General features: G+C 51.8%; 11 protein-coding genes across 11 annotated transcripts; 7 read left to right on the plus strand and 4 right to left on the minus strand.

Annotated features, from left to right (window-relative positions):
• The first annotated feature begins 123 nt into the window (after nt 1-123).
• BKA58DRAFT_119629 (uncharacterized protein) lies at nt 124-2,215 on the plus strand. Its single transcript, XM_046164136.1, has 2 exons — nt 124-392; nt 453-2,215. Exons 1-2 carry the CDS (start codon nt 329-331, stop codon nt 1,937-1,939), a joined length of 1,551 nt encoding a protein of 516 aa, XP_046027332.1. The 5' UTR covers nt 124-328; the 3' UTR covers nt 1,940-2,215.
• Nucleotides 2,216-2,470: 255 nt separating this feature from the next.
• BKA58DRAFT_119627 (chitin deacetylase-like protein) lies at nt 2,471-3,574 on the plus strand. Its single transcript, XM_046164135.1, has 2 exons — nt 2,471-2,853; nt 2,907-3,574. Exons 1-2 carry the CDS (start codon nt 2,607-2,609, stop codon nt 3,416-3,418), a joined length of 759 nt encoding a protein of 252 aa, XP_046027333.1. The 5' UTR covers nt 2,471-2,606; the 3' UTR covers nt 3,419-3,574.
• A 502-nt stretch (nt 3,575-4,076) lies between these two features.
• Nucleotides 4,077-5,440, plus strand: BKA58DRAFT_454279 (uncharacterized protein; the record flags this gene model as incomplete). Its single annotated transcript, XM_046174509.1, has 2 exons — nt 4,077-4,179; nt 4,227-5,440. 2 exons carry the CDS (start codon nt 4,077-4,079, stop codon nt 5,438-5,440), a joined length of 1,317 nt encoding a protein of 438 aa, XP_046027334.1.
• Nucleotides 5,441-6,131: 691 nt separating this feature from the next.
• Nucleotides 6,132-9,086, minus strand: BKA58DRAFT_119638 (peptidase family M41-domain-containing protein). The gene is made up of 2 exons (XM_046164137.1): nt 7,028-9,086; nt 6,132-6,980 (listed from the first exon to the last, which is right to left on the minus strand). The coding sequence occupies exons 1-2, from the start codon at nt 8,859-8,861 to the stop codon at nt 6,178-6,180; spliced, it is 2,637 nt and encodes an 878-aa protein (XP_046027335.1). The 5' UTR covers nt 8,862-9,086; the 3' UTR covers nt 6,132-6,177.
• A 1,298-nt stretch (nt 9,087-10,384) lies between these two features.
• On the minus strand, nt 10,385-10,903 carry BKA58DRAFT_437342 (cytochrome b-c1 complex subunit 8; the record flags this gene model as incomplete). Its single annotated transcript, XM_046173485.1, has 3 exons — nt 10,385-10,439; nt 10,522-10,737; nt 10,860-10,903. 3 exons carry the CDS (start codon nt 10,901-10,903, stop codon nt 10,385-10,387), a joined length of 315 nt encoding a protein of 104 aa, XP_046027336.1.
• Nucleotides 10,904-11,002: 99 nt separating this feature from the next.
• Nucleotides 11,003-12,926, minus strand: BKA58DRAFT_119664 (uncharacterized protein). The gene is made up of 3 exons (XM_046164138.1): nt 12,704-12,926; nt 12,189-12,656; nt 11,003-12,139 (listed from the first exon to the last, which is right to left on the minus strand). Exons 1-3 carry the CDS (start codon nt 12,782-12,784, stop codon nt 11,309-11,311), a joined length of 1,380 nt encoding a protein of 459 aa, XP_046027337.1. The 5' UTR covers nt 12,785-12,926; the 3' UTR covers nt 11,003-11,308.
• A 414-nt stretch (nt 12,927-13,340) lies between these two features.
• BKA58DRAFT_437344 (PAF acetylhydrolase family protein) lies at nt 13,341-14,480 on the plus strand (the record flags this gene model as incomplete). The annotated part of the gene is made up of 1 exon (XM_046173486.1): nt 13,341-14,480. The coding sequence occupies one exon, from the start codon at nt 13,341-13,343 to the stop codon at nt 14,478-14,480; it is 1,140 nt and encodes a 379-aa protein (XP_046027338.1).
• A 355-nt stretch (nt 14,481-14,835) lies between these two features.
• BKA58DRAFT_119761 (uncharacterized protein) lies at nt 14,836-16,626 on the plus strand. The gene is made up of 5 exons (XM_046164139.1): nt 14,836-14,937; nt 14,992-15,263; nt 15,319-15,410; nt 15,464-15,577; nt 15,630-16,626. The coding sequence occupies exons 2-5, from the start codon at nt 15,244-15,246 to the stop codon at nt 16,436-16,438; spliced, it is 1,035 nt and encodes a 344-aa protein (XP_046027339.1). The 5' UTR covers nt 14,836-14,937; nt 14,992-15,243; the 3' UTR covers nt 16,439-16,626.
• On the plus strand, nt 16,578-17,660 carry BKA58DRAFT_119769 (uncharacterized protein). Its single transcript, XM_046164140.1, has 4 exons — nt 16,578-16,652; nt 16,702-16,919; nt 16,991-17,233; nt 17,283-17,660. The coding sequence occupies exons 2-4, from the start codon at nt 16,765-16,767 to the stop codon at nt 17,440-17,442; spliced, it is 558 nt and encodes a 185-aa protein (XP_046027340.1). The 5' UTR covers nt 16,578-16,652; nt 16,702-16,764; the 3' UTR covers nt 17,443-17,660.
• Nucleotides 17,661-18,068: 408 nt separating this feature from the next.
• Nucleotides 18,069-20,486, minus strand: BKA58DRAFT_399577 (heterokaryon incompatibility protein-domain-containing protein; the record flags this gene model as incomplete). The annotated part of the gene is made up of 3 exons (XM_046171552.1): nt 18,069-18,191; nt 18,435-18,505; nt 18,683-20,486. The coding sequence occupies 3 exons, from the start codon at nt 20,484-20,486 to the stop codon at nt 18,069-18,071; spliced, it is 1,998 nt and encodes a 665-aa protein (XP_046027341.1).
• A 717-nt stretch (nt 20,487-21,203) lies between these two features.
• On the plus strand, nt 21,204-22,045 carry BKA58DRAFT_379684 (uncharacterized protein). The gene is made up of 4 exons (XM_046169831.1): nt 21,204-21,383; nt 21,473-21,487; nt 21,554-21,623; nt 21,714-22,045. Exons 1-4 carry the CDS (start codon nt 21,321-21,323, stop codon nt 21,749-21,751), a joined length of 186 nt encoding a protein of 61 aa, XP_046027342.1. The 5' UTR covers nt 21,204-21,320; the 3' UTR covers nt 21,752-22,045.
• Nucleotides 22,046-22,157: the final 112 nt, after the last annotated feature.

The following is a 22,157-nucleotide window of genomic DNA, read 5'->3' on the forward strand; positions in this document are numbered from 1 at the left end:
AGGAAAACCAATGATGTCTATTGGCAGTCGAGGGGTCATCTTCCGGCGCCCTGCCAAGAGGATTGGCGTCTGCCTAACCCGCATCGTTGACATACGGGGAACACTTAGCGAACTCAGCCACCAAGCTTCGACGCCCTCTGCCCTTTTCGCTGCTGATCCTTCAACATGTATATCGTACATCCCTTAGATCCAGAATCGGACAAAAGCCCGGATTCATACTCGCATTACGACACGTATCGCGACACATCCCGTCTGTAGGATCCCTGCTTACCTGCATTTTGACGAGCCGATATAGCGCGTCTTTTTCCTTTTGTATACATAGCACAGCATGGTCAGTCGCGGTGGTCGTTCAAAAGGTTGTGCAAATTGTCGTCGCCGGCGTGTGAAATGTGGTATGTCCATTCACCTGGTCAAACTTTGCGGAGACCTGCTGCATGTGCTAACATAAGAAGACGAAAACCGCCCCGAATGTGGACAATGCATCAAGCGTGGACTCAAATGTCAAGGGCCCAAAGACCTTACTTGGATCAATGAGAGTATCACGTTTGAAAGCAAGCCAGCAAACACAACCCAGAACGCGATCGTCAAGATAGCGAGTCCAAACCAGCTATCTCTCGCAGCCTTTGAAGACGATATCTGCTTAGCATATACGCGAAAAAACCTGCTACGCGGGGGGCCCGTTGAGATAGCCTGCAACATGATCGAAAGCCATGCCGTATCCATGAGAAGCGACGACCCTGGCCTTGATTTATTGCGAAAAGGTATAGTGAGCCTGTCTACCACTTTCTTCGGTAGCCAGCATCGACAGGGCGATATCACGACCAAAGGCTATCAAAAGTATGGTCAGGTGCTGCGGCAGCTCAATTCACATCTTGCTCGTACAGAGCTTCAGACGACGAACGAAACACTACTTACGGCACTGTCTTGTATGCTTCTCGAGATCTTCTTACCTACCGGACCGACGAACTTTCTGAAACATCTGCGAGGTCTCGATGCTATTGCGAGGCTACGAGGCCCACCCAAGGAGTCTGAAGGCATCAACGCTATTATCTTTCGGGGCTTGCGCATTCTTTCCATCGTTGGAGCACTTGCAGAATCCAGACCTTCTATATATGCGACCGAGGAATGGAAGCAGATTCCTTCTGCACATTCGAACGAGTCAGGACTGTTTCAACACCACGTTTTCTCCATTTTGGCTGACTGCACCCGCCTCATCAGCCAGCGGAATGCTCTACTGCGCTCGAAAGCATCATCGACGAGCTTTGAGCCCTTGCTTACCGAGGTGGAGGAGGTCCTTACTAACCTGGAAGCACTACATCCGTTTTGGGAGGTTCTGAACCGGAATCAACTAGCTGAAACGACTGAGCGATCTGACATGGCCAAGACACTGGGAGTGGCCAACCATGTTTCTGCAACAGCATTGATGCTTTACAACACCGCATACATATGCGTCATCCAGATCAAAGATTCACTATCTCCATCGCCTGTCAACGTCGCACTGCGAAACGCCGCCGCGATGAAAATCGCCAAATGCCTGGAGTTGAAAGAGTACGAGCAGCGAGAAGGTGCACCGCAATCCAATACTATAGCCTTTGTAGCTATCAAGGTAGCATGGCAAGCCTTGGGTGGCTTCAATTCACCGGAAGGACAGCGCTTAGCACAAACCGTCCAATCTGCCACCAACTCCGTCTTCTCCCGATCAACCACACTCTCGGATGCGTCGCCCTTTGCCCATTATGTTGAAGAGTCGCTATTCTCCAAGTTCCTTGGTAGGATACCTCTTATTGCACCAGACGGTGCGGCGTGCGTCGGCAACGAGTACGACTTGTGGCCTGACGGGCCTCCGGGCATCATCGAATACAGTATGCAACAGCTGGGCACGCCCTCGAAGTACTTTTTGGAGAATACAGCCGTCAACGAACGCCCAGCGCCGCTCTAGTGTTGTGCAGCTACCGCATTGAACCGGTACGAGATTAGCAGCGGTCGACAGGAATCTTTCCGCAAGGTGCGATGTCGCAGTACATTACACAAACACGCCACTCCTAATCTACATCAGAAGCTTTCTTAAGCCGCCTTCTGGACCTCTATATTAATTTCGCGGCATGTCACGCGGCTCCACATGGCGTGTTTCCAAGCTTCCCCGGATTTAGACTTTAGCCGGCGGGAATCTGAGAAATGAAACACGGCGAATTCACATCTGAACTTGCTCCGGGCGAACGGCGCATGTTCATTGATGTGATGTTGATTCAAGAGGAGTTTGAACGATGTTCAACGCAGGTGATCGCGATTCTCTGCGCGTCTATATCTACACAGGGTTCATGTTACTCGCCTTAGCCAGAAAATAACCACACTGACAAGTGTCACCAAACATCCGAGCGTCTACTATAGCATCTACCGTGCAGGGTTTATCGCCGCCTCCGATGACCCGGTTCAAGCAGTTTAAGCATGTCGTCTACCATAAACGAGCCAAGAGCCCCTAAGCTTCACGGGAATGACCTCAGGACAGCGGGCGGGGCCTTGGCGTTTATACATAAGATGGAGGGCATTGGCCTACAATATGAGCAGTTCGAAACATCAGTCATTCAAACAGTCGTTCTTTCATCAAAATGGGTGTCAAGTCTTTCATTGTCGCGGCATTCGCTGCGGTTGCCATCGCTGGACCGATTCCCGAACCCCTCGACATGATGAAGCGGGCTGGGCCTGCTGCCGGACAAGTCATCACCAAGTGCGCCAACCCTGGTCAAATCGCTCTTGCCTACGATGACGGCCCATCTCAATACACCCAGAAGCTCGTCGACACCTTGACCGCTGGTGGAGCTAAGGGCACTTTCTTCGTGACTGGTTCGCTCTACGGTAAGCACATACCTGGATTACTACGACCTAAGATCACGATCTAACATGAACAGGATGCATCTACAACCAAAAGAGCGCCCTCCAAAACGCCTACAAAGCCGGCCACCAGATCGCATCGCACACATGGTCTCACCCTTCGAACTTCGGTTCCCTCTCCACCAACGACCTCACATCGCAAATGACTCGCCTCGAGCAAGCCCTCGTCAACATCATCGGCGTAAAGCCCACCTACATGCGCCCCCCTTACCTCGCCACCGGCGGCAACGTGCTACCCACGATGAAGAACCTGGGCTACCGCGTCATCACCGACGACGTCGACTCTGGTGACTGGAACGGCAAGACGCCCCAGCAGAGCCAGCAGGTATTCCAGCAAGCTGGTACCAGTGGCAATGGCCACATTCCTCTCATGCACGAGACTTATGCCAGCACGGTTAACACGCTCACGCCTTGGTTGATCAACTGGGCGAAGAACAATGGGCTTAAGATGGTTACTGTTGCTGAGTGCCTCGGTGATGCGTCGGGTGCGTACAAGAGTGGTACTCCCAACGGTCAGGGTACCTGCTAGAGCTTTTTGGCTGAGGCTATTGCACCGCATGCTCGATCATGTCGACCGCAGCGGATTGGACGAAGAGTAGACGGGGATGTTGGCGACCTTTGATTAGTGTACATATTTACTTCTAGAAAGACTCTTTTACGAGAACAGAATTTCTGCTTCACCCGCATATTCATGATTCTCAACCTTCATGTCACCAAGATCATACGTGATAAATCACGTGCCCTGATGGTGCCTACCCTGCCTAAATAGGTAGGTGCGTCATCGATCTTCGTGCATCCTCCTCTCACCAATAGGTGCAACCTCACCGAAGAACGATTATAATGCCTGCGTCTGTTCTAAATATTGTATGCGCTCTCATCTTTCCAATTGCTCCTCAAATGCTGCGAACCACGCCTACATATGGCTCTGAACGCGCTATTCAGCCAGATATTTCTCACTGCACGCGTCTTGGAATTATTGGTGATAGAGGTAAAGTGAGGTTTGCGAGATACCAAGTTCTTCCGTCCTCTCTAAACTCGCTCACTCTCACCTTGGACTCTCTCACCCACTAGTGCTCTTGCCGAAGTTAGCTTCTAGATAACTTCATGCCTCGCATATAAGGCCTCCTTCTTCCTACAACTCCCTGGATTTGCTTACTCTTCATAAACCCCTGGGACCAATACTTATCATGGAGTTGTTGGACCTACCGCCAGAGATCTTCCAAAAGGTCATCGAGAGCTATGTTCATACTGTTGGGGTCTGCAAGGCATGGAAGCGTCGTAAGGTTTGCAGTAAGTGTCATTTTATGAACTCTGAGCATATACTCGTTCATTTTAAGAAACATTCACGGCCTTCGTCTCCGAGGAATGTCTTGGCAGACAGTCCATGACGGCGTATCCAGATCCCAGAGCCGAGAAACTGGTCGCCCAGAACCTTGGATTATTCCTTGAATACCGCTTCAAAGTTTCTCATGGGGCACCGGCTTTGTTAACTACTCTGATTCGGAATGTCGTCTATCAGTTCATGACTGCTACCAGCCAGTCAACGCAAACAGTCCGTGCAGCCTATACAGAAAAAGCTTGCAATGCCATGAAGGGTTGCTGCAGTATCTGGAGCGCCGTGCACCTCGCCACAAGTCCATCCTCTCTCGCCTGTACTATGGTATCGAACGAACGGGTTGAAGCGCACTGCTTGGTGATCGCCGTCTGGATGAAGGATTTAGAGCTTGTCACTCACTACCTATCTCATGGCGTCTCTATATGGGATAAACCCGGCGTCTTTTTATCCCCCATCGCTGTTGCTGCACAAATCCGAGCCAACGACGTCGTATCTCAGCTCCTGGAACACGCAAGGAGCCTTCTCACAAATACAGCCAAAGCAAAATTGAACAGAGCGCTCGATGACGCCACATGGGCTGCTGTGGCCTCTCGAAACTGGGATACGGCCACCGTGCTGATAGACTGGTGGTTTCAGCATTGCCGTAAGCCACAACCGCCAACAATCGTGGCATGGGTCAGCAAAGCAATCAGTGCTCATGCGACATATTTCTTACACGAATTACTCGAGCAGAACCTTTCCTTGGCAACGAAAAGTCTACTCATCAAACGTCTCTACGGTCCAGAAGTCGAATCGTGGGGCGATGGCGCTCAGGACCTTCTCATAGAAGCTTCGATTGGTCGCAACCTGATGGATCTCCGAGGAGGTTACCACCGTAAAAGGCCGAGATCATTCTCTGGATCTCTGTTAGCACTGGCAGCTCGAAAATGCGACATCAAGATCGCCAAGAAATGTCTGGAGTGGGGTATGAGCTCGAACGGATTGCGGAGCGTCTCTGATAGATTCGAACACCCACTCGTCGGAGCTGTGGCTCGGAGCGACAAAGCGATGGTCAAGTTGTTGCTTGCCCATGACGCTGACCCTGAGCCAGCTCATAATCACATCGTCCGCTTTGGTCTTAGATGCAAGAGCAGGGGCAAGATCTCCAAAAAGATTGCGAAACTGATACAAAAAGCGGTTGATCGCAAAAAAGCGAACACCATCACGGACGCTTAGCACTGTGCGACAATATCTCGGCGTCTCCTTCATACACATGGACTGGGGTTGGAGAAAGTCTACGCATTCGTCAACAGTTCCTACGACAGCTCTTCTTTCATGCTCTTTGCACATCTCTTGCGCTTCTCCACTGCTACCGTCTTCGACCATATCCTCGGATGGCTCTTACATTCTCTGATGTTCTTTCATTCTACCGAACTTACGTTGATCCATCCTTGGTGTCAAACCCCACGAGTCAAATATGCTTAATAAAAGTACTTACTGTCTTCTTTCCTTTATCTGGGCGCAGTGGGCTTCATCCCTCACTCTACAAAGCTTCCATAAACACAATACACAATGCCCTTTCTAATGCAGATTGAGCTACCAATTTCGCTACTTTGACCCACAGTCCAGTTACGTCCGTGCATGAGGTGACAGCCTTTCTGGAGTCCAGGACGCAAATCGAAGATGAAGCTTCACACACGAATCACAACAACTTTACAGAAAATGAAGTTTTTGAACTTCACAATGGATATTTTGGTCGCCGGCCCACTCTTGCAGACCAGGCGAACAATACTGTTACAAAGCCAATGCGCACGCATCTATGCTACAAAAGACACGACACCATACGCATGCTTATGTCTAGAGTGGAATGAAACCCTTTGAATCATCGCCAAACACTCCTCCATGTCATAACCATGCCACAATGCACCTAAAAAGGAAAAGAAAATCGGTAAAACTACATCTCAAGACCACCATCACCTCCTGGCATCCAGGTCCTTGAAAGTTGCTGGGCTGGGAGGAACCAATGGGCCCTTGACACCATCGTTGCCTTGCGGCTCGATATATCCAGGCGCCTTTCCGTACTCACCAGAGAAGTACTTGTGGAAATCTTGGCTGTCCTCGAAAGGACGGGGTCCGAGTAGTCTGATCATGTCTTCGCGGCCGAGCATCTCCTTCTTGAGTAGTTCCTCTGCTACGAGGCCGACCTCGTGCTTCTTCTCCGTGAGGAGGTCTTTGCATTGCTTGTAGGCCTCGTCGACGATGCGCTTGACCTCCATGTCGATGTTCTTGGCTGTATCTTCGGAGAAGGGCTTGGTGAGTTGTTGGCCCTCGCCGTCTTCGAAGTAGATGTATCCGATCTTCTTGCTCATGCCCCATTTGCTGACCATGGCGGTGGCCATGGCGGTAACCTTGCGGAAGTCGTCGGATGCGCCGGAGGTGACGGTGTCGAAGTGAAGTTCTTCAGATACACGGCCACCTAGTGTCATGGCCATGCGGTCCATCAGCTGGTTGACGTTCATGAGGTACGTGTCGCCGTTGGGGAGGTACTGGGCGTATCCAAGAGCGCCTTGGCCACGGGGAATGATGGAGACCTTCAGGAGAGGGTCGGCCCACTTGAAGTACCAACCGCAGATAGCGTGGCCGGCCTCGTGGTAGGCAACGGTTTTTTTCTCCTCGGGCTTCAGGACAAGGGACTTCTTCTCGAGACCTCCGATGACACGCTCGATGGCTTGCTCGAAGTGTACCATGGCAACAGTCTCGGCATTTGCACGGGCGGCTGCAGGTTGTTAGTAGATGTGCATTAGGAGGGACATTACTACGTACCGATCAAAGCAGCTTCGTTGACACAGTTGGCAATGTCGGCACCAGAGAAGCCCGGTGTCAAAGCTGCAAGTCTGCCTTTCAAGAATTCCATGTCCTCGTTGGTGACGATCTTCGCCAAATGAACACCGAAAATCTGTCCTCGTCCGTCCATGGTGGGCTTGTCGATGCTGATATGCCTGTCGAAACGACCAGGCCTCATAAGCGCCTTGTCCAAGACATCAGGTCGATTAGTACCAGCCAATACAACGACTTGCTCAGTGGTGTTGAATCCGTCCATCTCTGTCAGGATCTGGTTGAGAGTAGCCTCGCGCTCGTCATTGCCACCACCGAAGTTCTGCTTCGATCGGGCACGGCCAATAGCGTCAATTTCGTCAATAAAGATGATGCAAGGCGTGCTCTTGCGCGCATTGGCGAACAAGTCGCGGACACGCGATGCACCAACACCGACGAACATCTCGACGAACTCAGAACCACTGACACTGAAGAAAGGGACGCCTGACTCTCCTGCAGTAGCCTTGGCAAGAAGGGTCTTACCAGTACCGGGGGATCCAGATAGAATAGCACCACGAGGAATCTTGGCACCGAGCTTCTGGAATCGAGTGGGGTCCTTGAGGAAAGAGACGAACTCCATGATCTCTAGTTTGGCCTCGTCCATACCGGCGACATCTGAGAACTTGACCTTGACGTCTGTCTCGTGGTTGAACTTCTTGGCGCGACTCTTGCCCATGCCGAATACGCCGCCACCTCCACCGGCGCCGCCTCCCGCACGTCTTGTGAAGTAGAAAAGCGCACCAAGGACGAGGATAGTAGGGCCGAAGGACAAGAAGGTGCCGAACCAGGAGATCTCGCTCGAGTATGCCACGGGTATGCGTTCGGAACTTGGGATGCCTAGCTCATACTGCGCGTCGTCCATCTTGCGCTCGAAGGCCTCGACGGAACCGATTGTGAAGTAGTAGTAGAAGTTCTGGTTGACGGAGGGCGAGTCGGGGTACATGGACGACACGGCCTCACGGTGCAGGTAGACCTTTGCTCTGTTGCCATTCAGGATGACGATCTTCTCGACCAGACCCTTGTCCAGGAAGGTCGTTCGGAACTCCTGCCATGTTATCTCCTTGGAGTTCTCGCTCGGGAAGATGGTCTTGTATGTGAGGTATGCGAGGAAGGCGCTGATGAGGATCGTATTGGTGTCCATACCGCCGCCGAACATGGGCCCCACTGGTCCACCAGCTCCGCCAGCGCCACCCTTGGAGCCCTTGCCTGGGCCTGGGTCATGTGCGCCCGACTTCTGCTGCGGTTCCTCGGATCCGTCTTTGAACTTCTGCTGATGCTGATCTGCTGCCTTTCGTGCCATGTTGGTTGTTAACCGCGAGATCTTAGCCGCGGTGGCCAGGTCCAGCTTCTCGCCCCTCTCCAACTTGTCCATCTCCTGTCGCAGCTCTGGTGGTATTCCAGTGCGCTTAATCTCCTCCATTGCTTCCTTGATGTTCTGCTTCTGTGACTTGGGGACGCCCATTGACACAAAGGAGACTAGTTGATCCAGCATCTTCTCCTCCTCTGGCGTAAGTTTGGACATTTGGGTCTCTCCATCCTTCTTTGCAGACTCGCTGGGTTCAGGCTTGTCGACCTGGTCGTCCTTCTTCGCTGCCTCGTCGTCCTTCTTGTTCTTAGGCTCCTCCGGCGGCCCGGTCGCAAATCTCCGCACCCGTTGCTGGGTATATATACATTGTGGTATTGGCGCTCGTGTGCGTAATGTGCGTGGGGCCCTCGTGGCAGCGTTGAGGCAGGGTCGGGATAGTCGCGCTAGGTTGCCTGAGCGGCGGAGGAGTGTCGACATTGCGGCGGAACAGAGGTGCCGGGACTGCGGGGTGGGGTATAATGTAACGATGGAATGGGGTATGTGGAAGATAAAGTAGAGTGATTGTATTACCGCGCCTGTTCAGACTGCCTCGGACTGGCAGTAGAAGAATGTCTTGTGGCGGGTGCGCTTCGATGGCGAAAGCTAGGATATGACAGAATCATCGAAGTTCTACCCATGCCCACCGACACGCCGACTGCCTTACTAAGCGGGGCTCCTGCCCGCATTACGCGTGAACATGTGCCCGAGTCTAGAACCACGCGTTGACTCGACTATTTCTTTTGCTTTTGAGCCTCTTGTACTTTTTGCCCCAATGGTTCACAGAAAACTGCGCTACTTGTAGACACCTATTGTCCTTTGCAAAGCTCTACAATATGGGAGAAGAACACGGGTGGCGATAGGACCGGAGCAGAGAACCTAGGCTAGCAAACTGGATATGCAACTGATGATACAGTAAAGTCTCTGATCAGCCTGTTGCAATACATGTAACATTCAGATCTTATGTGAAGTTTGTACCCGAACAACTCCGTCAAGCCACTGCATGTACATCATGCAGATGCACGATATATGCACCGACCGGCTAGTTCCATCATCGAGCCTGGTCTGGGGCGAGTACCATGGGTCGTCAGCCCGCAGCTGTAGCGCACGACAGCACCAACCTTATTCATTTGCAGTCAGCGCCATCCTTGTCCTTCCGGACCGGTATAATAGATACACAGCGTCTTGAAACCATCAAAGATTCCCGGTTCATGATCAGTCCCGCCATAGCCATGCGTCACTCTCTGTTAACTATTCTTGCGCTCACGTTTTCTTCTCTCATATCTGCCCAAGCATCTGATACTTCATACAACACTACCTATCTTACAGCCCCTGCTTTAATTACCACACCGGAAAACACCACTACTATTCAGTGCTGGCGCCTGAAGAACCCCTTCACGGTATCCACAACAGCAGGCACCGCGGGAAGCCGTGCCATAGCATTAGGCAATGTAACGGACCTAGGCTATGTCATTCAGCCGCCGCGATTTGACGGCGGATTGCATAATGCGCCTGTAGCACAGTGAGTAGATTGGATGTACACTAAGCTACGCTGAAACCATCGAGAATCGTACACTTCCTATCTGGACTCGCGCGTATCAGTTTACCCCAGGACCCATCTCGAGAGCTGTGGTTGCCTGGGGGTAAGGGCGGTCTGGTGTTCGCTGCGGATATAACGGGCAAGGGACACATAACGACGTATCCAAGTGATCAAGACACCGTCGCCATTACTGCGCCTTTTGAGGATGGTGTGATCCCAGAGTATGAAGTGATCAACGAAGGGCCGTGTATGGGGGGACAGACGTTCATCTAGTTGGCCAGCAACGCGATACAAATGGAAAGAAGGTGCATGTTGGTTGTACAGTCTATTCGTTGGCTCGATGCAAAGAGAATTGTCGTCTTCCGCTTCCCTCCTCCAACTCCTCGTGCTATACATCCTCCTTCATCTCTTATTATACACCCGCTTACTCCTCGTCGGCGAACATGGCACGGCCAGTTTTGGAGTTGAGGAACTCGTTCCTGATGTCATTGTCAGCCTGCCATCCAATGCACCTTTGCCTGTTTATGACCCTGCTATTCTTGATGACATCCATTGACTCACCTCTCGATAGCCCACTGCATGGTGCCGTATGCGATAGCCAGAGGGGGGATGAAGTAGAGGACTTGGTTCCTTGAGCGGCGCATGACGTTCCAGAAGCCCTTGCCGATGAAGGTAGCCATGGGGCGCTGTCGGTTGGGGCTCAAGGCGTAGGTGACGACGCCCTTGCCGGGTCGGCCACCACCCTCGTAGGGGTTACCCCATGAGCCGATGTGCCAACTATGCCACTGTCAGCGTGATGTCCTTCCTACTCCAATGATTGTGCGATGCGAGGCGGGTCGAAGAACGGATTCTTTCGGGGAAGCTGGCCGGTGTTGCGTGCGGGTGGAGGGCAGACGTACGTGGTCTTGGTCTTCGCGAGGGTTTCAGACGGTCCCATAGCCATTTTGACGGTGTGAGAGTTGCGTGTGGAGGTGCAATGCGTGGGCGGCGGCGTTGACGTTGCTGTCAGAAAGCTGCGAGCGGTGCTGGGATGCCAAGCCTTTTCTGCTAGCACTGAATGCGGCAAGGCGCGGCAGGAGCGAATAACATCAACATGATTGGCCGCTCACCCAAATACAACTCTCTCGAAATACTCACCTTCCGATTACCGGGCTGTATGAGCTTTTACATGACGGCGATTACTTCGTAATGTACGGAAACTTATCCAAGCCCCTAATCACGCCGGCTGCGAACGTTCCCACGCGTCTACCGGCCTGGACTGTCGAGGCAACATCGTAAACTCAAACAGGAGAGACATCACAAACGACAACGGAAACCCTGGATTGGAGTGCGCATCTGCGCTTTGAACCTAAGGTGTAGCTGTATCCGACCACAGTTCTGATAGATCGGCTATCATTGCATCAGCAACGGCATACCCGCGCTGCAGCACGTTACGAAACAAATCCAAGACCTCGTGCATGTCACGAGCATCCCGAACACGCGCTCCCGCGACCCTCAAAGGAAAAAACAGTAGCACACCCGCAACCCCATTAGCCAGCAACTCGCGACTCAGGCAAAGGATTTGACGCATGTGCCACTCGATCTGAGAGCGAGCCAAGATCGGCGCACATGGTGCCATTGGCTTGGTCCAATGTACGTGGTAGTCATAAGTACCCGAGAGGTAGATGCTAACGGCGTGGTAGTATGTGTGGCCAACGAGAAGTTCTAGGTCCAATGCACCCGATGCATGCTGCCAGGAGTTGCTGACCTCCCACCACTCATGCAAGGATTGCTGAAGTAGTAAGCCCTCAGCAGCAAGGAACTGTGCACGCTCAGCTTGCACTTCCTCTGGCAAATATTCTGCTTCAAATTCACAGAATTGGATAGCACGTATACCCAACTCAGAAAAGCTGGGCAACATGTCGAAGAGCGCTTCTTTCGGGTGCCAAAGTGCTGCACCTTCGCCACTCCAGAGATCTGCTAGTGCGGTGGTCCACACAGGCTGACTGAGGAAAGTAGGTTCAGAGTAAATCAAGGCCCGTGATATCTCGAATATACGGGCTGAAAGGAAAAAGGTACGCTTCTGCCTGTTCTGTTGATCTGGAAGAGCAAGGCACGAGGGTGGTTGGAGCCGCAGGATTGCGCAAGTCCCGTGCAGGAAGTGTGAGAGCCAGTTGGTCCCGCTGGCATCGCACATCAGCTAGGCCATATTAGACCATTGTCACCTCTTGTATCAAATTCGCGCTTACCTCGAAAAGACCGAGCAGAAAGGTCGTCCAGAGTGTAGATGGATCGTCCGCAAACTTATTGCGGGTAATGCGGGTTTGGACACTCCTTACGGATCCGACGTAAAGCTGCATCGCGCCCTGGCGTCCTTCAAGGTCTTTAGTCTCCAGATCGTCCCATTGGGCCCGTTGGCATCGGTGCAAGGCGGCTACTGCACAAACAGCATCCCTCAACGCGGCCGAAGAATGCACCATGCCTTGCAGCTCCTCTCGCACTATCAGACCACCGGAAAGAGCATTCATTGGCAGGAATGAGCTGAAAAAGTAAGCCATGTTTTGCTCAGTTCTCCCTGGACTAATTGGCGATCGTGGCTGAAGCTGCTTCTCGGCTCCCGGGTTGACGAAGACAAAACTCGAAACTGCCGACCGCGTGGGCACCACACACGCTTGTCTTCTCCCTTTGCAGTAATCGCAAGGAACGCCTCCATTGCACTATAACCAATTAGAGCTTTCAGACTTCGTAGGGCTGAATAACTTGCTTTGATTTTGCGCTTAACACAGGCTTCGCACCTTTTCCGTCTAGCCTTACGACCATCATACGGCCCAATGCTGGGTGACATGCGTGGCTATTGTGCGAAGGTAAGTTGTGTAGCGACAAGGGCAGATTGCCAATGCAAGGCAAGCGATGAGGCGTCGTCTACCACAACATCCGAGATTTGCAGGATGTCATAAAGGATGCTTTGGGAAGTGGTATCGCGTCGCTGAAGGGCGAAGCATACGAGCCATGGGCCACTAGAGGCGGTGCCAGCTACCTTGACCGTTTTAGGAAACGAAAGAACGCGTCTAGGCTTCCTTGGGACTAGAGACCAATGGCACCGACAAGCTGCCGAGCAAGATCTCCTCCACTACCCACGTCGGTCCAAAATGCGGCTCTGCTGCACTAGCAAAGTCACCAGAGTATAGTCGTATCCACTGTCATGTCCGCGTTTGGTCACGATAGAGCGCTCGGAAGGGGGTTGAGCATCTCATTCACGTAGATGCCTACCTTCAGCCAGAACTATAGATACCACTCATGCACTCGAACAAATTGATTACAAGCACCTTCCTCTGCTTTCGCTTCTTCCAAATTTCAGAGATCTCACATACCATATCTCCGCCGCCATCAGCAACCACAACATGGGACTTCGCACCTCAGTTTTGCTGGTACTTCTGGCATCTTCGCCTGGCTTTACATTTGCCAAAACTACGCTGCCAATCGTTGCCTCCCATCATCAAGATGTTATGATCGCTTCCGCCTCGCTGACCGACCATGCTCGCTCGGACCCATTCGCTGATGACGGCCGCTCTCGATCCATCATGGTCTCCAGCTTCTACCCGACCACTCAATGCCGCCGCAAGAAGATCGAACCTTACATGCCTCCCGCAACCGCATCGTTCATGGACACCAAGTTCGGTGCATACGGTCTTCCAAACGGCAGCTTCCAATCACTGAGCCTCGAGACCTGCATGACTCAAGCAAAACGGGGCGGCTGCTCCAAAGACTTGCCAGTCGTCCTCTTCTCAGGCGCACTCGCCACATCTCGGCATCTATACAACGCCATGCTCCAGAACATTGCGGCTACTGGTTATTTGGTGCTCTCCATTGACCACCCCTACGATGCGGACATGGTTGAGTTCCCAGATGGTACCATCGTGACGGGTGTCGATATCGATAGCGACGCCGAGATTGAGCTTGCACTCAACACACGAGTCGCAGACATCGAGTTCGTCTCCAAGCAAATGAGAAACTCCTCAGTCATCGGAGAGCTACTTCCGGGATACGTGGGCGCCAAGAAAGCGCCCAACATGGCTGTTGTCGGACATTCCCTAGGAGGCGCAGCAGCTGCCAGCGCGATGATGTCAATAACCTCTCTCAAGGGCGGTGTCAACCTCGACGGCTCTATGTTCGGTTCCGTGCTGACGACCGGCTTCAACGGGCCCTTCATGCTAATGGGCCACGAGAATAAGACACAAGAAACGGATCCGTCCTGGAAGACCATTTGGCCAAACCTCACTGGTTGGAAGAAGGAGTTCGAAGTTAAGCACTCAGCGCACTACAGCTTCTCGGATCTTCCTCTCGTCATTTCTGCATTGGGTCTGGATGGGAAGTTGCCAGCGCAGGTTGGAGAGCTGCTGGGTTCTATTGAGGGACGTAGGATGACGGGTCTTACGACTACGTATGTTGCTGCTTTCTTGGATATGATGTTGAAGGGTGGGAAGGAAGCTGCTTTTTCCAAGGCTGGCAGTCGGTTCACTGAGGTCGGGGAGGTGGCTTAGGCGGTGAGGACGTTGCGATCGGAGTTGTGTCTTGGTGCGAGGTGTAAGCGACGATGTATAGTATTCCATAGTTGTGTCGATAGTCCTTAATCATTAAATCGTAGTGGGCTACCTTATCTTGGTATTATGTTAGTCTCGACATCAAGTCCTTAAATTCCATGAACCCAACATCTTGTATCGTAAAGCTAAACACTATCAAGACCGTTATGTGTCATATGTGACAGCCCACGCCGCCTCATGAGCTGTGACGCGTGGTAAGTGTCAAAGACGACTGACCAGGAACGTTATCGCCGGATCCTACCGAGATCGTGGGGCACAATTGCATGTACCTGTACTAGTGCAAGCGTGCCTAGGTATCCACAGAGCTGGCGTTCTCTCCTCCTGGTATGTCATTGTACCGCATTTGTAGGTGAAGAAGGACCTACGGAGAAGAGAACATGCTGTGACGATGCGAGCTGTAAGAAGTGCGGCTATGCGGCGCGCCACGAATTTGCTAACCAGCTTCCTGCAGAATACATCAACATTTGGTAGGATTAATAAGAACGACAGGAGCGAAAGTGACGTTTTAGATGCACCACCAGGAGGGCTAGATTCGAGTCTTGCCGTGCGATTAAACGTTCTTCCAGTGGTCCCGATGTTTCTAGCGTAATGACGTCATCCACAGCTGTCGCGCTACATCTATGATATGAAGTGTATCAGCTCAGGCATCTGAAGGGATCCTAAAGGACTATAGTACTTCTCAAAGATCTCAATTATTTCAATTATGGCACCTAAGATCTTCCTGTATGTAGATACATTGCAAAGCTAATCAACTCTGCTGACGCTTCTTTCCATGCAGCACCGGCGCGACTGGGTACATTGGAGGCGACACCCTCTTTGCGCTGTACGACAAGCACTCTGATTACGAGATTTCGGCTCTTGTGCGAACAGGTAATTATCACCCTCCTCATTATGAATGGCGCATTGTGCTGATAATGGTGAAGAGGAAAAAGCAAAGACTGTCACCGAGACTTTCCCCAAGGTCCGAATCGTCATCGGTGGTTTGGATGACTCCAAGACCCTGGAAGATGAGGCAGCAAAGGCAGATGTAGTCATTCGTGAGTCGCCAATAGCTTCGCTCGGCCATAAGATCGATACTAACAATTGCAGACACCGCAGATGCGTCCGACCACGAAGGCGCCGCAAAGGCGATCGCAAAGGGCCTTGAATCCGGTCACTCTAAAGAAAAGCCCGGTTTCTGGCTACACACTGGCGGTACCGGCATTCTGTGCTGGGAAACTATGCGCGACGACAACAAGCTAGGCGAATGGTCAGAACGCGAATACAACGACTGGACCGCCGTGCAAGACCTGACTGGCCTACCTAAAGACGCATTCCACAAGAACGTCGACGATCTCGTACTTTCAGCCGGATCTGAATCAGTCAAAACAGCTATCCTGTGCCCACCAACTATCTACGGACGCGGAAGAGGCCCATCGAACACCAGGAGTCGACAAGCGTATGAACTTGCGCATCTGATCCTGACCGGCGAATACATTCCTATCATCGGCCAAGGAAAAGCACGCTGGAACAACGTCCACGTCTCCGACCTCGCACAGCTCTTTGTCCTACTCACTGAAGCCGCGGTGAAAAACAACACCGACGCTAAGCTTTGGAATGAACAGGGTTACTACCTCGTTGAGAACGGAGAGCACCTTTGGGCTGATCTCGCGCGTCTTATGGGTAAGAAGGCGACGGAGCTGGGTCTTGTCAGTAAGAAGGAAATGAAGGAGCAACAGTTAGGTAAGGATAAGGCGATTGAGCAGGCCGGCTTCGAGGCTGTGAGTTGGGGGTTCAACAGCAGGGGTAAGGCGGAGAGGGCGAAGAAGTTGGTTGGGTGGCAGCCGAAGGGACCGAGTATTGAGGATACTGTTGAGGAGATATTGAAGGATGAGAAGGGGAGGTTGGAGAAGAAGTGAGGGGTATAGTAACTTATCGATGTATATTAGCTCTTATCTGGCAAGACTCCAGGATGCGTGCAATCAAACGGCTCAGTAAGGCGAACCTCCGCATATCTTAGCCGCATCGATACGACGCTCATGCTGCGCCACAATCCTCAGCCGGCCTGATGTTTCACACGCCAGGCAGCAGCGTTTGCACCTGATAGCGATACCAGGTTTCCAAGAATACAAGGTACGCCGAGGTTCCGTTTCAATTTACATAGGATACTAGCAGACAAAAGTCTTCTTCGTACACTACATCCACTTGAAGCCAGCAGCTCGCACATTTGGCCAACTCTAACAGTATGGCGAGCCTTGAGAGTCGCCCTCTTGGGCAGCAGGCTCTTCGTGGCTTTGGTATATTTCAAGCCATTGTTTCCATACCCACAATGGTCATCTTGGGCTTCTTTGCATGGGAACAGATGATGTTTCCCTATGAAGAGAACTACTACTACTTCTTGTAAGCATGTCCTCTTGCCCCAGGTCACATCACAGCATGCATCTCGTGCGCAGATAGACTAATATTTGCAGTGCATCTTCCATAACGGCACTCATGTCCGCCGGCATCGTGTTCATCGTGTACGTTCAGCGCAAGGCGATTGCAACGCCGTTTCAGGCGTTCATATTCGAGATCGCGAAATCGGTCTTTGCAACAGGACTATGGCTTTGGCTTATCTTGGACTCCGCATTTGGCCCACATCGAGGTTACTATACAGAACCGGAACTTGTTAGGAGACGGGTCCAGCGTGATGCGCTCGCCAGCCTATTGTTGTTGTGAGTCTACGACCCTCGACAAAAGTAACTCAGGGCTAACTTCGTGCAGTGTCTTCTTCTATCCGCCGCTTGGGTACGCGTATGTTGTTTGGAGGACGAAGAATAGCCATGGAGACGTTGAGCGCGTAGACGACGATGGTGAGGAGGGTGTAGAACGAGCGGAGAGATCACCGCTGCTATCGCGAAACAGCGGAAGGGTCCTGGGTTAGCGCTGTGGTATTAGGTACATATCTTGAACGCTCCACTGAACAGACTGTGAGGGCTAGATGTCAGATTTGGAGAGGCAATGCACCCTGATCGCTGGTCAGGCCAGTCCTTGCAAGGCCCTGTGTGCGCGACCAAATAGCGCGAAGCAGAAGTAGTTCTTTTCTTGAATATGTGACAGATGCCATTCAAATACTGAGTCTTCCATGTGACTACTCACTGCTCGCACGCTGCATTCACGTACGGCTACCACAGCGAGCGTACGTGATTACGGTGAGACATATCCTTCCTTGGGGCTGCGTGGGTTGACCAAATAGCGATTAGGACGTCTTTCTCGATAAGGCGAAGTCGGTCATTTGCCTTCCCTCTGTTCGGTGTTCCTTCAACTAAGGATATCCACGTTTGTGTGCCTCCACAGATATGTGTCCAGCCTTTTCTTCCTAGCCTAGGCCTGACTCTTCAGAAATCGTTGGGCCAGCACTTCTCCTTAGGCCATGTTGTAGCATCGTGGCTAGCGGCGTGGGCCTCGAGCTGCGCCTTGTTGGTGTTGACGATTTCGCGGCGGCAGTTCTGGCACTGTATTGGGTCGGGTGGTCAGCTATGCGCAATGATGCCGTGGAATGCAAGAGCATCAACTGGGAAGTGCAAGAGTGCCTACGATGGACGTCGGCTTCGGTGCCTTGACGGGAAGACCGTTCGCCTTGACTGGCGCGCGGGTGCCAGCCTTGTCGGCCTTCTTGTGCTCGCGCTGAATCTTGGATGATGTCAGCAAGTGTTGTTACATGTATGAAGAGCTCCTTGTGCGACGTACTCTGTCCTTCTTGGAAATAGGCATCGTGGTGGATCAGGTGGATAAGTTGGTGTAAAAGCGAGGGGAAATGTTCTGCAAATAGCGCGGGAGAGCGCGATCACTTTGATCAGGGTCTCGCTTAGCGCGTAGTCTGACAGATAAGCCCCGCTTATCGCGAGCCTTCTTTTACATCACGAGCCCTACTACCTTCACATCATTCACATTAGTTTCAAGCTTTCGAGAGCTCAGCCCGCGAGGACGTAACAGAGTCGTAAATACTAGGCTTATGATCATGTTTGCTGACTACGAAAACTCGATATCTTCCAGCGGCACTCCGCGCTTCAACAGCTCCGATTTTGTCAACCTAGGATCGCAGTCCATCCATGTGTCTGGTTCGCTATGATGGCTAAAATATCCCCGGTATAATCCTTGCGCGTCTGGTCCTCGACACCAACCTGATGGCAGCTCAGTACCTAGTCTCGGATCTTCGATCTGAAACTTCCCGGTCTCTTGATGTACAAAGACACGATCATGAACCTTGAATTCAGCGTCATAACGTGACACCTCTTTAAATCCACTTGGCAAGGGGCCCAGAAATGCTTCGTTGTTACCGATTCCAGATACGTAACCTTGTCCAATGATCTTATACCTCCCATTTGAATCTGCGCGAATAACCATGGGAACGTCGCATCCCAGCAGTACGCATATATGGTCGCCCTCGCGCGCACCTAAGGGGCCTATGCCGAAATGATTAGAGGATGTTGTGAAGAACGCTCGGCGCGCGCACGCAAATGACACCTGCTTTGATACAACATCCTCGCCCTGATACTTAACGACTTCGTTGTCTTCAAGCCTTAGGATGTCCTGGAGGAACGCTAGAGTTGACTGTAAATTTGGCGCTGTCGCATGAGGTGGCACATGCAAGTCCGATACGGCGCCTGCACAAATACTAAGAGAAAACGCCTCGGCCATGGGTCTGCCATCGACATAACTAGAAGTCATATCTATACCTCTTGCCCACCGTCGAATCTTAGGATTGCAGTGTCCATATGGCACAACAGAACTATCCACACTGACAATTTGACATAGTCTCCTCCCCGTCGCTCTCAAGCCCCTGTCTTGTAACAGCGCCACCTCGCACGTAGAAGATCCGGAAGCCCGCGATTCTATTTCGCAGCCCACCTCAAAGTCCGTAAGATCAGGTATCCACGAGGGCCAACTTGCCATTGTCTCACGGTATTGGCATAGGCGCAACAGATCAAGGTTCTCCGACTTCTGTGTGAAGTGCATCATCAGATCCATGTATACATCTACCACTGGTTTCTCGTAATCTGGTTGTAGATCGATTGGCATGTTCATCCTGGAAAATAGTCCCAGAATGCCGTATACACGATCTCGCGGATCGACGCATCGAGCATGTTGCATCATCATAAGCAAACGCCTGAATGTTGAACTGGTTAAGTTCGCAAGAAAATAGCCATTCAAGACGCTTTTCCAGGCGTCTTCGAATCCACGGATCTCAGACGGGATCGAGGATTCCTTGCAGACAATACAACCCAGCAAAGGTCGGAGTTGTGTCCAATGCATCGAGTCGGTGCCACACATTATCATTGCGTTTGGTTTAGCCAGGCGGATCTCCTGCCATATCCAAAGTCGATGGAACCAAGGTCTCCGCAAGAAATCGGTAATGGTTTGCCAGGTCTCTATATCATAGGGAAGCCGTTCGCTTTCGTCGCCCCAGTGAACATCATTTGGTTGATCGGAAAGACTTCTCAGTCCACCCTTTTCGTCATCGAATTCAACCTTCGTGACAAGGAACTCGCATATTTCCATGACGGTCTTACTGTTAGCATCGTCCATGCCTAACCAAACGATAACTCTTTCTGCTAAGCTGAAGATATCAGCCATCCGCTGGACCTGCTGACCTCTCTCGCCCAGGTCTTTTTGATTGATCGCAATAGCGTCTATCCATAGTATTCTGGGTGCAGCAGTATCACGAAGGTACGGCAAGGCTTCCGCAAGATTCTTGGTGATATCGATGTTGTGGTCGCTGTCTGGCGAAACTCGGAGCCTGACAGGCGATTCGGCGGAGCCCCAAGTGTATGACAACGCTTCATATTGTGGTATGTCGTCTTCTGCGAGTCGAACGATGTTGATATCGCAGATCACTTCGCTATCTCGATCCGCCGCGGGGAGTAGTGTTATCAGCCGGATCTCATTGTTGTTTTCGTCCAGTGACTGGTAGAAGTATTGGGCCATCTATGCTGCCGCCACGGCTATTGAGCTGCCGTGTTCGATTCCTATAATCGGCAGGCAGGCAACACAAGGAGAAGAGCGAAGGTGAATGACGAGCGGTATGAAAGAGAATGGACTGAGCGCGATAGCTGACAGTCAGAGCAACGGACCGAAAGGCTGCTCAAAGAGGCTTCTCAGCCTTCTTATACAGTTGATGGCTCATCTTATCTGCATAATATTAGCGCACATAATGGGCGCATCACAGCTATAATGGCAGCCTTCAGCCCTGTGCGGGGTAGCTCAACACGTTGCAGTGGCTACTGCTGCAGATTTGTTGTATAATTGGCACTGTGGAGAACCGCATGTATGGCGTTGTCTACCAGTACAGAAGGGTTGAAGTTGCGGGATGTGAGTGCGTGAAGAGGAGGCATTGCGGCGCACCTAGGTTGGAACCGTTCTCCGTGGCTGACAGCAGCAGCAGCAGGATACGACACGTGCAGAATAACGGGACGTCGCATCCATCAAACAGATGTTTTCGGTGCGACAACAGAATTCCGCAAAAGTAAACAACTATCTCGATAAAGAAGGAAGATCGTGAATGCCGACGCATGTGGCGAAGAAGCCCAGAATCGCGGCTTCCACTTTCCACGTTCTAGCCCCTGCCCTCAATTGGCCAGCGGAAACAAACAACGCGCTATTTTTATCAGAACTTCCGCCGCGCTGACTACCCAAACCTCTAATTCCTCAGCGCGCCCTCAAGAAATATCCTAATTCGCAACAGCCTGCACGCCACCTCAGAAAGCCAAGAAGACTGCTTTGGACAATTTTTGATCGATTTTCTTTTACAAAGACAACGAAATGGCGCGTGGCAACCAGCGCGACAAGGCCAGGGAGAAGAACCTCAAGGAGCAGGCTGGAAAGGTATGTTTGAGCCTCGTTTTCACCCCCACGAACAGCGGTCATATCGGTCGTTGTTCTTTCAAAAATCCACTCGCTGACTTGATGAACAGAAAGGCAAGAACACTGTACGTGTGCACTTGAAATGCTGGCTATAAGGGCGTCGGAGGGTGCTGGCTAACCACAGGCTGCAGCAATCCGGTACCGAATTCGCGCGCACCAAGGAGAACGTAGCAGAGATCATGCGCGCTAAGCAGGCTGCTGGTACGTCGTAACCCTTCTATCTTGGTCGTCCAGGCCAAAAAAATCCGACATGCGAAAGTCTCGAGACTGCGACGCTGACTCTCTGTGTAGCTGAGGCAAAGAAGGCCGCTGAGGGCGCTAAGAAATGAGCGGTCAGACAAGATGCGCAACGCGACAACGACAACATCTTGACACAACAGCACTGTCGCAGTCAAGCTGTATAGAGGCCTATCATCATGAAGCGGAGTTTCTTGGGTTTGTATAAGAAGGCGAAGGAGTGTGCTTGGATTGATTTTGGATACACCGAATACACCGATTTCTGACTTTGAACGCCGTGAGGAGCCCATTGCGCCCTTCTCCCATGCAACACACAGGTCTTCGTCACGATTGAAACGCAAACACCAAACACTAATAGCAGATTTCAGAGCGGCAAAGATTGTGAAAGTGCGATCTCTTGGATCTAGCTCTAATACTAAAGATTTTTACAACGTTACAATCAAGTCTTTGACTCAAACAGCACCACCGCGCGGCTACCATCGCAGCATGTGGATTACG

Source organism: Alternaria rosae (genome assembly GCF_020736505.1).
Source record: "Alternaria rosae strain MPI-PUGE-AT-0040 chromosome Unknown BKA58scaffold_3, whole genome shotgun sequence".
Taxonomy (NCBI): domain Eukaryota; kingdom Fungi; phylum Ascomycota; class Dothideomycetes; order Pleosporales; family Pleosporaceae; genus Alternaria; species Alternaria rosae.

What these genes read in the sequence shown, in the direction of transcription:
- BKA58DRAFT_119629 (XM_046164136.1), top strand. Translation starts at nt 329, where the DNA reads ATGGTCAGTCGCGGTGGTCGTTCAAAAGGTTGTGCAAATTGTCGTCGC. An exon ending in TCGCCGGCGTGTGAAATGTG is followed by an intron (nt 393 to 452) that starts GTATGTCCATTC and finishes TAACATAAGAAG; the next exon opens with ACGAAAACCGCCCCGAATGT.
- BKA58DRAFT_119627 (XM_046164135.1), top strand. Translation starts at nt 2,607, where the DNA reads ATGGGTGTCAAGTCTTTCATTGTCGCGGCATTCGCTGCGGTTGCCATC. An exon ending in CGTGACTGGTTCGCTCTACG is followed by an intron (nt 2,854 to 2,906) that starts GTAAGCACATAC and finishes TAACATGAACAG; the next exon opens with GATGCATCTACAACCAAAAG.
- BKA58DRAFT_119638 (XM_046164137.1), bottom strand. Translation starts at nt 8,861, where the DNA reads ATGTCGACACTCCTCCGCCGCTCAGGCAACCTAGCGCGACTATCCCGA. An exon ending in CAACGAAGCTGCTTTGATCG is followed by an intron (nt 6,981 to 7,027) that starts GTACGTAGTAAT and finishes AACAACCTGCAG; the next exon opens with CCGCCCGTGCAAATGCCGAG.
- BKA58DRAFT_119664 (XM_046164138.1), bottom strand. Translation starts at nt 12,784, where the DNA reads ATGTCACCCAGCATTGGGCCGTATGATGGTCGTAAGGCTAGACGGAAA. An exon ending in GTGTTAAGCGCAAAATCAAA is followed by an intron (nt 12,657 to 12,703) that starts GCAAGTTATTCA and finishes AATTGGTTATAG; the next exon opens with TGCAATGGAGGCGTTCCTTG. An exon ending in TTCTGCTCGGTCTTTTCGAG is followed by an intron (nt 12,140 to 12,188) that starts GTAAGCGCGAAT and finishes AATATGGCCTAG; the next exon opens with CTGATGTGCGATGCCAGCGG.
- BKA58DRAFT_119761 (XM_046164139.1), top strand. Translation starts at nt 15,244, where the DNA reads ATGGCACCTAAGATCTTCCT. An exon ending in ATGGCACCTAAGATCTTCCT is followed by an intron (nt 15,264 to 15,318) that starts GTATGTAGATAC and finishes CTTTCCATGCAG; the next exon opens with CACCGGCGCGACTGGGTACA. An exon ending in AAAGGCAGATGTAGTCATTC is followed by an intron (nt 15,578 to 15,629) that starts GTGAGTCGCCAA and finishes TAACAATTGCAG; the next exon opens with ACACCGCAGATGCGTCCGAC.
- BKA58DRAFT_119769 (XM_046164140.1), top strand. Translation starts at nt 16,765, where the DNA reads ATGGCGAGCCTTGAGAGTCGCCCTCTTGGGCAGCAGGCTCTTCGTGGC. An exon ending in GAGAACTACTACTACTTCTT is followed by an intron (nt 16,920 to 16,990) that starts GTAAGCATGTCC and finishes TAATATTTGCAG; the next exon opens with TGCATCTTCCATAACGGCAC. An exon ending in CTCGCCAGCCTATTGTTGTT is followed by an intron (nt 17,234 to 17,282) that starts GTGAGTCTACGA and finishes AACTTCGTGCAG; the next exon opens with TGTCTTCTTCTATCCGCCGC.
- BKA58DRAFT_379684 (XM_046169831.1), top strand. Translation starts at nt 21,321, where the DNA reads ATGGCGCGTGGCAACCAGCGCGACAAGGCCAGGGAGAAGAACCTCAAG. An exon ending in GCGCGCTAAGCAGGCTGCTG is followed by an intron (nt 21,624 to 21,713) that starts GTACGTCGTAAC and finishes CTCTCTGTGTAG; the next exon opens with CTGAGGCAAAGAAGGCCGCT.